Genomic DNA, 15,692 nt, shown 5'->3' with positions numbered 1-15,692 from the left:
AGAGCTGGGATTGATACAATGTCTTCTTTATACCCTCTATCAGAAACTTTATCTTGCCACAAGAACCCACTTTTTAAACAAGGCCACAGTAAGAAAAAATATGAGAAAAAATATATTTTGAGGTTCAGGCTACAGTCCCAATTTGAAATTTAAATTGAGAATTTTTTGCTATTCAGCAAGCTAGTTCGGAGAGTGGCCAGTTGCACTACCCCTGTTAATGATATCCCGGTCACCTCTGAGAGCTGAGGACATGTGAAAACATGAGTAGCTTCAGATGTAAACTCTGCACTCCTGTCAGATCCAGTCTTAAATATTTGTGGACAATCAAACCCCAACTCAGAGGAAGAAACTTCACAAACATCCCAATCCTCACTGATGGGGAAACCCAGCACATCAATACAAAATACAAGGTTGTTGTATTTGCAAGCATCTTAGGCCAGAAGTGCTGAGTGGACAATTCAATTTGGCCTCCTCCTGAAATTCTTAATATCAGAGATGTCTGTCTTCAGCCAATTCAATCCACTCCTACCTGATATCAAAAAACAACTGAAGGCACTGGATGCTGCAAAGGGCATGGGGCATTTGTACTAAAGACTTGTGTACCAGAACAAATCACACTAGCTAAGCTTATTCAGTCCAGCTACAACATTGGCATTTATATAGCACTGTGGAAAATTATCCACATATGTTCTGTCCTCAAAAAGTAGGACAAATCCAACCAAGCTAATTCTGTCCCATCGATCTACTCTCAACCATCAGCAGTTGTTGACACCGTTATCAAATGGTTTTTACTCAAACCTAACCTGCTCAGTGATACTTGGCTTGGGTTCCACCTGGCATACTCAGCTCATAACTTCAATGTAGCACTTGTACAAACATGGACAAAAGAACCAATCTTAGGAGGCAAAGTGATGGTTACTGCCCTTGGCATTAAGGCAGCTTTTGATTGAGTGTGGCATCAATGAGCCCCAGCAAAACTTAAATCAATGGGAATCAATTCATACCTGGCACATAGGAAAATGTCTCTGATTGTTGGAGATCAGTCATCTCAGTTCCAGAATATCTCTGCAGAAATTCCTCAAGGTAGGATCCATCTTCAGTTTTTCATAAATGATCTTTCCTTCATCATACACTTCGAGTAATACGTTTGATGATTATTGCACACAATGTTCAGTACCAGTCACGATTCCTCAGGTACTGAACCAATCTGTGTCCATAATATCACCCAAACCTGGACAGCATTCAGGTTTGGGCTGATAAATGGTAACTAAAATTCATATTTCACAAGTGCCAGGCAATGACCATATTCAATAAGAGAGAATCTAATCACCACACACTATGGCATTACTATTGCTGAGTCCACCACTACTGATGTATGCGGAGCTACCGTTGACCAGAAACTGACCTGCACCGAGCATGTTAATTGTCCAGTTACAAGAGCAAGTCAGAGTTGGGTAACTTACCTCCTGACTCCTTAAAACCTGTTTGCTATCTTCAAGGTACAAGTCAAGAATGTGACATAATATCTTTTGTTTTGCTGGATGAGTACAGTTCCTCAATACTCAGGAAACTCAATACCGTTCTGGACAAAGCAGCCCTATTGATGAGGGTCTCATTTCACTCTTTCAAAATTCATTCCCTCCACTCCTGACACATAGTGACAACAGTGTGTACCTTTACAAGATGCATTGCCTTGGAACTTGAGAACATGAGTGGGGCAAAAACAAAAGGTTGCTGGGAAAGCTCAGCAGGCCTAGCAGCATCTGTGCAGAGAAATCAAAGTTAATGTTTTGGGTCTGGTGACCCTTCCTTAGAATTGGGGAATTTCTCTTCATAGAACTGCTGTGTTTTTCCAGCAACCTCTGTTTTTGTTTCTGATTTACAGCATCCGCAGTTCTTGTGGTGTTTATTTAACATGAATGGTGCATTTAGCCCACTAAGTCTGTTCCATTATTCAATATAATCATGACTGATCAATAATTTCAATATTTTTATCTCAAACTTTCCTCATTTCCCTTTATGAATTTGGTATTTAGAAATGTGCAAGTCCCTGCTTCAGACTGACTCAATAATTAAACTTTCACAGCCCTCTGGAATAGAGATTTCCAAAGATTCACAACACTCTGGGTAAAGATGCTGCCTCATTTCAGTCCGTCTGAACCTTCCCCTTGTTTGGAACTGTGTCCCTGGTTCTGGACTCCAAAATTAGGGGAAACATCTTACCTGCATCTATCCTGTTTGGTCGTTAACTATTTTCAATGACATCACTTCTCATTAGATTAGATTACCTACATTAGATTAGATTACCTACAGTGTGGAAACAGGCCCTTCGGCCCAACAAGTCCACACCGACCCGCCGAAGCGTAACCCACCCAGACCCATTCTCCTTCATTTACCCCTTCACCTAACATTACGGGCAATTTAGCATGGCCAATTCACCTGACCACATTTTTTGGATTGTGGGAGGAAACCGGAGCACCCTGAGAAACCCACACAGACATGGGGAGAATGTGCAAACTCCACTCAGATAGTCATCTGAGGCAGGAATTGAAACCGGGTCTCTGGCGCTGTGAGGCAGCAGTGCTAACTACTGTGCCACCGTGCCACCCATTCTTTGAGATTCTACAGAATATAGAAGGTGTGGTGGCATGGTATACTGTGAAGATGATTTTCTAAGATTACAAAGGAATCTTGATCAAATGGGCCAATGGGCTGAAAAATGGCAGATGGAGTTCAATCTGGATAAATGCGAGATATTGCATTTTGATACAACAACCAAGGTAGGGCTTATACAATTAACGGTAGGGCCTTGGGTAGTATCGTGGGACAGAGGCATATAGGGTGCAGGTACATAATTCTTTGAAGCTTGCGCCACATATAGACAGGGTGGTTTAAAAAGTGTTTGGTACACTTGCCTTCATTGCTCAGTCCTTTGAGTACAGGAGTTGGGAAGTCATGTTGAAGTTGTACAGGACATTGGTGAGGCCTCTGCTAGAACATTGTATCCAGTTCTGGTTGTCCAGTTATAGGAAGGATATTATTAAGCTGGAGAATGTTCAGAAGAGATTTACCAGGATATCACCAAGTGCGGAAGGTTTGCATTATAAAGAAAGGCTGGACAGACTGGGACTTCTTTCATTGGAGCGTAGGGGGTTGAGAGACGACCTTATCGAAGTTTATAAAGTAATGAGGGGTATGGATACAGTTAATGGTATTTGTGTTTTCCCAAGTATGGGGGATTTCAAGACTAAGGGCACATTTTTGTGGTGAGAAGAGAGAGATTTAAAAAAGACATGAGGGGCATTGTTTTTACACAAAGGGTGGTTCGCGTGTGGAATGAACGTGCAGAGTAAATGGTGGAGGTGGGCACAATTACATTTAAAAGACATTTGGATAAGGATATGAATAGGAAAGTTTAAGAGGGATATGGGCCAGGAGTAAGCAGATGGAACTGGTTTAGTTTGGGATTATGATCGGCATGGACTGGTCGGACCAAAGTGTCTGTTTCTGTACTGTATAACACAATGACTATGAATCTAATACATGCCCAGTTTTCCCAAGATTTCTTCGTTGAACAATCCTGCCATCCTGGAAAAGGACTAGTGAACTTTTGTTGCACTCCCTCTATGGAAATAATACCTTTATGAAGGTAAGGGAGCCAAAACTAAACATAGAACTCCAAGTGCAGTGTAATCACGCACCTGCATAATTGAAGTAATACTTTTCTACTCCTGTACTCAAATCCTTATGTGATAAAGGCTAATAAACCATTAGCTTTTATAATTACTGACTGCACCTACATGATTGACTGCTGTGAGCCAGGCTCCTTTATATGTTTACATTTTCTAACCTCTTAACTTATAAAAAACTCTGCACCCCTGTTCTTCCTACCAAAGTAGATAATTATATTACATTTGCCATGTTCTTCCCACTCACCCAGTCTGTCCAAATAGTTTTGTAGCCATTTTGCATCTTCCTCACAGCATATATTCCTACTTAGTTTAATTAACTTGGGAATATTATGCTTTTTCCTCACATCCAAATCATTGCCATCCATATTGTGAAAAGCAGGGAAACAGTGCTGATTCTTGTGGGACCCCACTAGTCACAGATTGCCAACATGAGAATGAACAATTTATTCCTACCCTGTGATCATCCTTTTAGCCAGTTCTTAATCCATGCACTAACTTACCAAGGCTGATTTATGAGTTTCTTTCAAAATCCAGGACCAAAAGGACAAAAGCAGCAGTTACCTGGGAAAACAATCATCTGCAAGTTCCCTTTAAAGTTACAGATCACCCTGACAAGTATATAGGAACTACATAGTTCCTGATGAAGAGTCCTGCCCGAAATGTCAACTTTCCTGTTCCTCTGATGTTGCTTGACCTGCTGTGCTTTTTTTCAGCTCCACATTTTATCAACTCTAACTTTCCAGCATCTGCAGTCCTCACTATCTCCAAGTGTAGGAACTACATAGACATTCTATCATCATTACTGGGTTAAAATCCTGGAACTCCCTCCCTAACAGCAATGTGGGTGTACTGCATCCCATGGACTGTAGCAGTTCAAAATGGCAGCTGACTATCTCCCTCTGAAGGGAAGTTAAGTTAAGGTTAGCCACTGACATCCACCTCCTATGAATGGATAGTAAAAAACTTTAGACATTGAAAGAAGTGGAGTTGTGTCTCTTGAAGAGCATTAAGGTGGATAAGTCCCCAGGACCTGATGGCATCGACCCGAGGTTAAAGCACGAGGCAAGAAAGGAGATTGCTGGGACCTTGATCAAGATCTTTGTATCCTCATTCACCATTGGAGAGGTCCTGGTTGTTCCTCTATTCAAGAAAGGGAGTAGGGATAATCTTAGAAACTGTAGACTGGTGAGTCTCACTTCGGTGGTTGGGACCCTATTGGAGAGCATTCTTAGGTATAGAATCTATGCATATTTGGAAAAGCATGGCCTAACTAGGGACAGTCAGCATGGCTTTGTGCAAGGCAGGTCATATATTACTAACTTGATTGAATTTTTTGAGGAGGTGACAAAGGTGATCGATGAGGTGGTGTTACACAGGGATCTGTACTGGCACCTCGGTGGGGGTGTGTGGAGGGGGGATGGTTTTCGTAGCTTTTCAGATGATACAAAGATCGGTGGAGTGGTGAATAGTGTAGAAAGCTGTCAGAGGATTCAATGGGGATAGATCAGTTGCAGAAATGGGCAGAAAAATAGCAGATAGAGTTTAATCTGTGTAAGTGTGAGTTGCTGCAGTTTGGGAGATCAAATCTTAAGGAAAAGTATCCAGTTAGTGGCAGGACCCTGAACAGTATTGATGTACAGTGGGATCTTGGCTTCCAGTCCACAGCTTCCTGAAAGTGGCCATGCAATTGGATAGTGAGCTGAAAATGTGTTGCTGGAAAAGCGCAGCAAGTCAGGCAGCATCCAAAGAGCAGGAGAATTGACGTTTTGGGCATGAGCCCTTCTTCAGGAATGAGGAAAGTGTGTCCAGCAGGCTAAGATAAAAGGTAGGGAGGAGGGACTTGGGGGAGGGGCGTTGGAAATGCGATAGGTGGAAGGAGGTCAAGGTGAGGGTGATAGGCCGGGGTGGGGGTGGGGGTGGAGAGGTCAGGAAGAAGATTGCAGGTTAGGAAAGCAGTGCTGAGTTCGAGGGATTTGACTGAGACAAGGTGGGGGAAGGGGAAATGAGGAAACTGGAGATATCTAGGTTCATCCCTTGTGGTTGGAGGGTTCCTAGGCAGAAGATGAGGTTCTCTTCCTCCAGCCGTCGTGTTGTTATGGTCTGGCGATGGAGGAGTCCAAGGACCTGCATGTCCTTGGCGGAGTGGGAGGGGGAGTTGAAGTGTTGAGCCACGGGGTGGTTGGGTTGGTTGGTCCGGATGTCCCAGAGGTGTTCCCTGAAACGTTCTGCAAGTAAGCAGCCTGACTCCCCAATATAGAGGAGGCCACATCGGGTGCAGCGGATGCAGTAAATGATGTGTGTGGAGGTGCAGGTGAATTTATGGCGGATATGGAAGGATCCCTTGCGGCCTTGGAGGGAAGTAAGGGGGGAGGTATAGGCACAAGTTTTGCATTTCTTGCGGTTGCAGGGGAAGGTGCCGGGAGTGGAGGTTGGGTTGGTGGGGTGTGTGGACCTGACGAGGGAGTCACGGAGGGAGTAGTCTTTTCAGAACGCTGATAGGGGAGGGGAGGGAAATATATCCTTAGTGGTGGGGTCCGTTTGGAGGTGGCGGAAATGACGACGGATGATACGATGTATGTGGAGGTTGGTGGGGTGGTACGTGAGGACCAGTGGGGTTCTGTCCTGGTGGCGATTGGAGGGGCGGGGCTCAAGGGCGGATGTGTGGGAAGTGGAGGAGATGCGGTGGAGGGCATTGTCGATCACGTCTGGGGGGAAATTGCGGACTTTGAAGAATGAGGCCATTTGGGTTGTACGGTTTTGGAACTGGTCCTCCTGGGAGCAGATGCGGCAGAGACGAAGGAATTGGAAGTATGGGATGGCATTTTTACAGGGGGCAGGGTGGGAGGAGGTGTAGTCTAGGTAGCTGTGAAAGTTGGTCGGTTTGTAGTAAATGTCCGTGTTGATTCGGTCGCCCAAGATAAAAATGAAAAGGTCTAGGAAGGGGAGGGAGGAGTCTGAGATGGTCCAGGTAAATTTGAGGTCGGGGTGGAAGTGTTGGTAAAGTGGATGAACTGTTCAACCTCCTCGTGGGAGTACGAGGCAGCGCCGATACAGTCATTGATGTAGTGGAGGAAAAGGTGTGGGTGGTGCCAGTGTAGCTGCGGAAGATGGACTGTTCCACATATCCTACGAAGAGGTAGGCATAGCTGGAGCCCATGTGGGTGCCCATGGCTACTCCTTCGGTTTGGAGGAAGTGGGAGGATTAGAAAGGGAAGTTGTTCAGGGTGAGGACCAGTTCAGTCAGTCGAAGGAGGGTGTCAGTGGAAGGGTACTGGTTGGTGCGGCGGGAAAGGAAGAAGCGGAGGGCTTTGAGTCCTTTGTGATGGGGGATGGAGGTGTACAGGGACTGGATGCCCATGGTGAAGATAAGGCGTTGGGGACCGGGGAAGCGAAAATCCTGGAGGAAGTGGAGGGCGTGGGTAGTGTCCCCGTAGGTGGGGAGTTCTTGGACTAAGGGGTCAAGATTGGATGGGGTGATAAAAAGATGTATGGAACGCTTGCCTTTATTGGGGTTAGGGAATTGAAGTAAAAAATGAGGTCTGCAGATGCTGGAGATCACAGCTGAAAATGTGTTGCTGGTTAAAGCACAGCAGGTTAGGCAGCATCTCAGGAATAGGGAATTCGACGTTTCGAGCATAAGCCCTTCATCAGGAATGAGAGAGAGTAGCCAAGCAAGCTAAGATAAAAGGTAGGGAGGAGGGACTTGGGGGAGGGGCGATGGAGGTGGGATAGGTAGAAGGAGGTCAAGGTGAGGGTGATAGGCCGGAGTGGGGTGGGGGGCGGAGAGGTCAGGAAGGAGATTGCAGGTTAAGAGGGCGGTGCTGAGTTGAGGGAACCGACTGAGACAAGGTGGGGGGAGGGGAAATGAGGAAACTGGAGAAATCTGAATTCATACCTTGTGGTTGGAGGGTTCCCAGGCGGAAGATGAGGTGCTCCTCCTCCAGCCGTCGTGTTGTTGTGTTCTGCCGGTGGAGGAGTCCAAGGACCTGCATGTCCTCGGTGGAGTGGGAGGGAGAGTTAAAGTGTTGAGCCATGGGGTGGTTGGGTTGGTTGCCGGTGGAGGAGTCCAAGGACCTGCATGTCCTCGGTGGTTAGGGAATTGAATGCAAGAGTAAGGATGTAAAATAGCAGTTTTATAATACTTTGGTTTGGCCACACTTGGTGTATTGCATTTAATTCTGGTAGTCACATTACAGGAAGGATGGGAGCCTTTGGATAGGGTACAGAAGACGTTTACTAGGATGCTGCCTGGATTAGAGGGTATAAGCATTAAGGAGAAGCTAGAGAAACTCAGGTTGTTTTCTCTGGAGTGGAGGAGGCTGAGCAGAGACTTGATAGAAGTCTGTAAAATGATGAGATGCATAGATAGGGTCGACTGTCTGAATCTTTTTCCCAGAGTTGAAATGTCTAAAACTAGGGGGCAGGCATTTCAGGTGAGAGGGAGTAAAGTTTAAAGGAGACTGGAGGGGCAATTGTTTTACACACAGAGTAGTAGGAAAGTGGAATGCAATGCCACAGATGGTGGTGGAGTCAGTTATGATAGGGGTGTTTAACAGACTTTGAGATAAGTACATGAACATGCAAGGAATGGAGATACATGGACCAAAGGCAGGTGGAAGGGATTAGTTTGGTGTGGTATCATGTTTGGCATAACATCATGGGCTTAAGGCCCCATTCCTGTGCTGTACTGTTCTATATAATATGGGGGGCTGAATTGTCCCAGAACAGGGAATTTTCTCCAAGTCATGCTGGAAAGCAGGTTGACTGCCTGCTACATGGAAAAGGGCAGATAAATAATGCTATTGAGGTCCCAGTGAGGGAGACTTTTCAAGTTTTTTCCAGCATTTTGCTGGTTGCAGAATGGCCATATACAATGTGGAGAAATCAGCTCAGTGTAGCTCATTCAGGGATGAGTGAATGGCTGCTTGCTTCCAAGAGGGATCTGTATTAATCAAAAACAATTCCAGACAAAACCAAACCACTGCAGGAATTTCCCCAGAAGCACAAAGCTACTTGATCATCATCTCATGCTTAGTATGCAATGCATTGAAGGCTAAATAATGTTTAAACTAAAGATGTCCTTTACTACAAGGTGAATGGAGTATGATAATATAGGGAAGTCAGGCTATAACAGTACAGGTTATTGATGATTCTGTACCTGGAGTACTGTATGCTAAGCAAGGGATTTACTTACATTGGAAGCATTTTGGAGAAGGTTCACTCGGTTGACTCCTGGAATGAAGGGGATATCTAATGCAGAAAGATTGAAGAAATTGGGCCTATACACTTTGGAGTTTAGAAGAATGAGAGATAACCTTATTGAAAAGCTTCGGATTCTAAGGAAGATGTTCAGTGAATTTTCTCTCATGGGGAAATTTAGAACTAAGTTTAAAAATAAGGGGTCGCCAATTTAAGATGAAGAAATTGCCCCTCAAGGGAGGTCAGGTAGGAAATATGAAGTTATCTGATATCCATGACCTTACTAAATGTAAATGCTGGCTTAAAGTCCTAATTGACCTTTTCCTTCTCCTATTTCTCATAATCTTATGATTTTACAACTTGCTTATCTCAGAATGTTCTTTATGATGTCACAGAAACATCTAAAGCTTTGCAAATTTATATTTAACAAAACTGTATGGAATGCCATAATTATGAGACAGGATGTGGCATTCAATTCACTCATGTTCACATATAAGACACATTAGCAAAACTATAACACTTTCTATGTGCCCTATAATTCACAATGTCTCCAGTAAGAGAATCTGGAAGTTATAAAGTTTCCTTAGAGACTCTTAAAATATGTCTAGTCTGTGTAGGTAGTGACTCATTTCCCCTGATTTTACACACTTTTTCACTTGAGACAGCATAATGTGATGTTTCCCTGAGACATTTAATTAAAGAAGCTGACAACCAGGTGGAGAATCTTCAGTGTAGTTCACATACAATAATCTTAACCAACAGCAGACTGTGGCAAATACTTTACCACAATGTTCTTCTATGATGATTTTAGGGTTTAGAATGGGTTTAAATCCTGAATATTTTGTACAGCAGAAGCAAATTCACTCATCAATATTAGTAATTAGAATCCTAACTTAAGAATTCTAGGATATCACTATCTAGATGTGAGCTCATGAGCATGGAAGTATGAGATTACTTACAGATTACTTACTTATATACAGTGTGGAAACAGGCCCTTCGGCCCAACAAGTCCACACCGACCCGCCGAAGCGCAACCCACCCATACCCCTACATTTACCCCTTACCTAACACTATGGGCAATTTAGCATGGCCAATTCACCTGGCCCGCATCTTTGGACTGTGGGAGGAAACCGGAGCACCCGGAGGAAACCCACGCAGACACAGGGAGAACGTGCAAACTCAACACAGTCAGTTGCCTGAGGTGGGAATTGAACCCGGGTCTCTGGCGCTGTGAGGCAGCAGTGCTAACCACCGTGCCGCCCGAAAGTATTGTCTTCTATGATGACAACTTTTTATAATTGCTAATGAATGCTTATTATAAGAATCAATTCTTGATTTCTTTGTAGTCATGAAAACTGTATCATAGAACATGTAATATGTGAAGACAATACTTTCAGTGATATACGTAATGACTACTCTAAGTATAGTCAATATTCAGTGCTGTATTCCTTCAATAATGAGTGTTAGTTATACAGCCAATCAATAGTACTTATAACATGACTATTCTACTTTAAATTTATATACAATATTTAAATACATGGATCATAATTTGATGTGAATTATAAATTAATATCTTAAAATAATGAGTTAGTGTATCCTGTGATAATTTTATTACCTTTTATTTTATTTTGTTTCTGTCCTTGTGCAATTTCAAGATGGCTGTCACATAATCACAGCAAATGACTTGTAAAGATTGAACACATCTTTCCATTTTATGATACAAAGCTATCAAACAGCACAATTCATGAGGAAAAACATTAAAGAGAAACATATCATGTGAGATAAGTGCAGGGGAGTTTATTGATCTAGGATTTCTCATTGTGTACAATAAGACATATTTGTTAAACTCCTTGAAACAATCCAACTAATGAAATCATGGAATAGATATTTTAAGTAGAAGCAACATCATAGTACATGACCAAGGAAAAGGTCAGGGCAGAGCAACTCCCTGTCATTCTTTATCTGTAATGCATCAATACAGAGCCTAGACTAAAGAATTATGGGATATGATTAGGCTGCCTCCAAATTATCAGACTATCGGACTGATATCCAGCACTGAAAGAGCAGAAATTTCATCTGACGAAGTGTTGGAAAACTGAAGCCACTACCTTTGGCTCCCACAATAAACTCTGCTCTTTAACCACCAGCTTCATTCGTTGCTCTGGGAACTACTCGAGGCTGAACAAGACTGCTCACAACTTTGGCATCATATTTTACCCAAGGTGAACTGACCATACATCTGCACTCCATTATGACAACATATTTTTACCTTTGTAATAATGTCCAATCCTCCCTACCTTAGTTCAGCTGCTGTTAAAATTTTTATCCAAGCCTTTGTTGACTTGAGACTGGATCGCTTCCATTTTAAATTCCCCAATCTTTGTTTTGTCTTTGCAGCTCTGTGCCTCAGCCTTGGATTATGGCTACCGCCCAGTAATCTTTAATAGAAGGTGTCAGAATGGAAGTCTTTTAACTACATTGAAACTGCAACAGTTTGGTGATCCATCTGATCTAAGGGAAGCAGTCAGATACATTCGATACAAACATCCAAATGCCAGACTTTTCACTGTAAGTGAGAGCACAGGAGCTGGACTTTTGCTGTCTTATCTTGGAGAGTGTGGATCTTCCAGTTATGTGACATCTGCAGCCTGCATCTCACCTGTCTTCAGGTATCAGGAATGGTTTGAAGTAGGACTGCCTTGGCTTTATCAATGGTTTCTACTCCTTTACCAAAAAACCTGGCTCAGTAGGTGAGTTTAACCGGATATGTAACTTGAAAGGCATGTGTTACTGCATCAGGAACTGTGTGAGGTAGAAGCTGACAATGTCTCCTGATGATTGCTCCGTTATGTTGTTCATTTGTCCTGTAGATGAGGTCATGTCTTCAGTTTTTATATTCATTCAGGGGATATCGGACCAGGTAAGTGCAACAATTTCCTTCCCTAAAGGACATTAGTTAACCAGATGGGTTGCAGGGTATCTTTCAATTATGATCAATTTGCAGTCAAATGTCTCCTTCTCTCACAGATAAATTAAACTTTCTTAAGTATATAGAGGACCAGGTCACCCAAAACATCTGTACAATCCTTTGCATTTGCTTTATGAGGTTGGGTATAAGTATAGGATTCTGAAACCAAATGTACTTTCAATTGTAACATGCAGGGGAGGACTGACTACATAACATTCTACTTACAAATGCATTTTAAAAAGGATTACAATTTATTCAATTATCAAATAAGTGCAACAGAAAGTACACTTAGTTAGACAGTGGACTCAACTGCTCTAAGAACTTCAGTGCAGTTTCTTCTTCTTTCTTCCAGCTGTCTTTCTTTTTGCACACTCAACTACTGAAAAATAAGCCTCAATAACCTTTTCCCAAATCTTAACTCATAGCATGATCAAAGTTATGTTTCACACGAGTTGATCCATTGGATTCTTACAGGGCTGGGTGATGCACCCACAGTGCCTGAAGGATCCAAGGTCAATCTTTGAATGGCTAGATAGTGTATGCTCAATATCTGTTTTTTTTTAACAGTAATAGTCATCTTAATGTTATCACTTCCTCCCTCTCCTGATTCATTCTTTCTCAAGTGTACTGTATAAGGTTAATTCTTAATGAAATCAAGTGTCAATAACTGTTTGTTTTAGAGGCCATCTGCTCAAAGTGTTTTCCTCCCCCTACTTGAGGAAGACTTGGAACATGACACCTTAAAGTAAGGAACATGATGGAAAAGTTACTTATACATAAATCTAATACAGAAAATTATTAAATACTACTACACATATTCACACAGCAGGCAATACGTAAGTTATACAAGTGTGTAAAAAATATCAATACACAATAATTAATGCAGGAACATTGAGAAAATGCAATATCCTTAATGTTCAGTCAATATATAATTTCAATGATAGAATTGTACTGCTTACAAAATGAACCACATATTGCCACAAAGCTAATTCTAAGTACATTTGGCAATTTTGTTTCCCAAATAGAGCACCACAAATGTAAAATATAGAATATAGCTGTTGCCTTTGAATAACAATTTTTCACCCCAAAACTTTCTCACATGTGTTGGCCTAAGGTTACACTAGCCTGAGTCATATAACAATAGGACGATAAACTTTACTTTTTGACCTGGACCAAATAGCTTCTTCCTCATAGATTCCTCATGCAACCATAATAGAACGTGTCACTTGTATTTTGTTTAAAACCCCTGATTCACTCCTTTGTCAAGTGATGTTAAATAGCCACATCACTGGAATCCCACATTGTTTATTATTTAAATAAAATAGTATAATATTCAATTTATCTACTAATATTCTCTGAACTAATCTAGATTATTCACGAAACAATAGTTTCTCTGCATAAATGAATGTGTATCATTGTTTTGCATGCACCTTATCTTTTGTACTGGCCTGTGAGTATCTCCTGTCTCTTGTGACCTGACATTGTTTTCTAGGTGGATATGAGACTTCACAAACAAAAAAGTAGGCCACAAACAAAGAACAGTACACGACAGGATGTGTTCTGTGGGTGAAGTCAAAAGACAAAACATTTTATTTTTCTGCAAATGTTGCACTCACTCCTCCTCCCCTGTTCAATTCAATTAATATTTTCTAGCATTTCATCCACATTACTGGCATATTGTTGGTAAGTTGCCTGAGCTACTTCCTACCTTGCCATTATTTGCCATGACTCTTCAGACCTTCATCATTGCCCTTGGGGGTGGGGGGGGGGCACCCTCATGATTTGCAATCTGAATGATTTCATTACTCAATTTCCTACTCTTTTATCTTAGACTGCCAATTGTAGATTTTTTTACTAGCATTATTAGGTTCACAGAAGGAGCCCAGTATGCTTATTTGCAATTTATTAGCTTGATAAATTTTCGCTCATGGTCAGAGTTCACTGCTGTGTGAATATGTGTAGTAGTATTTAATAATTTTCTGTATTAGATTTATGTATAAGTAACTTTTCCATCATGTTCCTTACTTTAAGGTGTCATGTTCCAATGCTTCCACAGAAACATTAATAACATAAAACAGAAAAAGGCAATTCAAAGCATTTACAAATAAATCATTGCAAAATTAAAATGGTTGATGCTAAAAATTCAATCGTAATTTTGGTGATGAGCAATTACTAATAATTTGTGAAATTTATTTGATAGAAACATACAGAGCAAGTGACCTAAATAACACTTTTTAAATAAATGCATGGATAAAGACTTATATTCTTAATCGACCGAAGTTCAAATTCCAGTTTCATTGGATTAAAGATAGGTTTAAACAGTCAATGCATGGAAGTTTTGGGAAAATGCTGGTGTGCTAAAGTTTTGTGTAAGTATAAGTACTAAATTGCCATGCTAGCTATTATTTCTGAAGGCTTGTGAATAAATTGATGAAATATGACACTTGCTTCTGTATTTGAAAAATCTTACAGAGGAAAGGAAGGCTGGAGAAAGGGTAGCATTTTGCGTTAGTTTAATCGGACCAATTCATTATTTTTCAGGGTGATAGACTGCATCCTACATTTGAAATGGGGACACTGAGGAATTTAATTCAAATTGCCATTTTTCCACTTGAATAATGGATCTTAGAAATGGACTTCTCACAATTCTGTAAAATAATGAAGCTTGTATTAACTATATACATAAAATACAATTGTTAATGCTTTTATTAACTACAGGTATGCCACTGCACTGGGACAGATCATTGACATGGATAAGTTGTTTGCTACACGTACTCTGAAGGAGATGGAAGAGGTACTGTTCTGTCAAACAAAAAAGAGCAACCTATCTTGGGACTTGTACTGGGAGAAGAATGATCCATTGCGGGATGTGGATGAGGTTGCTGTGCCAGTACTGTGTATTTGCAGCCAAGATGATCCATGCAGAGGGGACCCAGATTCGACTCTGCCATTTGAGCTCTTTGAAACCAACCCCCATTTTTTCTTATTGTTAACTAAACATGGTGGCCATTGCGGCTTCTTGAAGAACAGATACTCTACATGGAGTCATGAGGTATTACTAGAGTATTTTAAATCTGTCAGTGAGTTCTTTATGACTGAGGAAAGGACAAAAAGTTTTTCAAAAAGGAAATGTACAGGGTCTGGAATCTCCATGTCTTATAAATGTGGCAGAGGCAACAATTTCAAAAGAGATTCATTTTGCTCTCACAATATCCATGATATTTTCAATTGGCAACGGTCCTATACCAGGTGATTAAAAATTAGAATACATATGAAATTATTGTTCTTAATAACCTCAAATATCAAACTGACGCAGCCCTGTTTGATGTGGATCATCATATGAAACCTCATTGGCCTAAACAAGGGTTCAGCCTTTCATTTTTTCACAGGGTTTATGATTGTTGAGGTTTGGACATCTCATTAGTTTCCAGGCAGCTAGAAAAAACATTTTTGACTAAAGAAAATGGACTTACATACTTGTATCAATGTTAAAGAGACCCCATGATTTTAAATTACATATTAATTTTAAAAAGGGTTAATATGTCATATATTGGGACCTGCCAATGTGTTTATAAGTCTTATTTGGAGTACAAGATTTCTTATAAGGACTGGGTAAAGTTTGCTGTAATAAATGGAGCAGTGTTAACTGTTGTAACTGATTTTTAGACTCTGTGAAAATACTTTAGTTGACCTTTAGTCTCTTATGCTTTTGACAAACCTCAAATAACAGGCCGAAATGCAGAGATCAAGTTAGGCTTTGCCTCTGTGTTATCTCCAACCTATTTATTAAAATAAAAGTAACAGTAAGGTTACTGATTACTGTTTCATAATTC

The 15,692-nt window shown here is 41.2% G+C and overlaps 1 protein-coding gene across 1 annotated transcript in view; it reads left to right on the top strand.

Annotated features, from left to right (window-relative positions):
* The window catches only part of LOC132830467 (protein ABHD15-like), a 42,057-nt gene extending 26,737 nt beyond the window's left edge, over positions 1-15,320 (top strand). The window contains exons 2-3 of the mRNA XM_060848209.1: positions 11,289-11,641; positions 14,578-15,320. Coding sequence (XP_060704192.1) covers positions 11,289-11,641; positions 14,578-15,112 — 888 coding nt within the window. The 3' untranslated portion in view covers positions 15,113-15,320. The remainder of the gene's footprint in view (positions 1-11,288; positions 11,642-14,577) is intronic.
* Positions 15,321-15,692: the final 372 nt, after the last annotated feature.

This window comes from Hemiscyllium ocellatum, chromosome 31 (genome assembly GCF_020745735.1).
Source record: "Hemiscyllium ocellatum isolate sHemOce1 chromosome 31, sHemOce1.pat.X.cur, whole genome shotgun sequence".
Lineage (NCBI taxonomy): Eukaryota > Metazoa > Chordata > Chondrichthyes > Orectolobiformes > Hemiscylliidae > Hemiscyllium > Hemiscyllium ocellatum.
The sequence above is the reverse complement of the archived record's forward strand: the minus strand, read 5'-3'. Positions and strand labels throughout refer to the sequence as shown.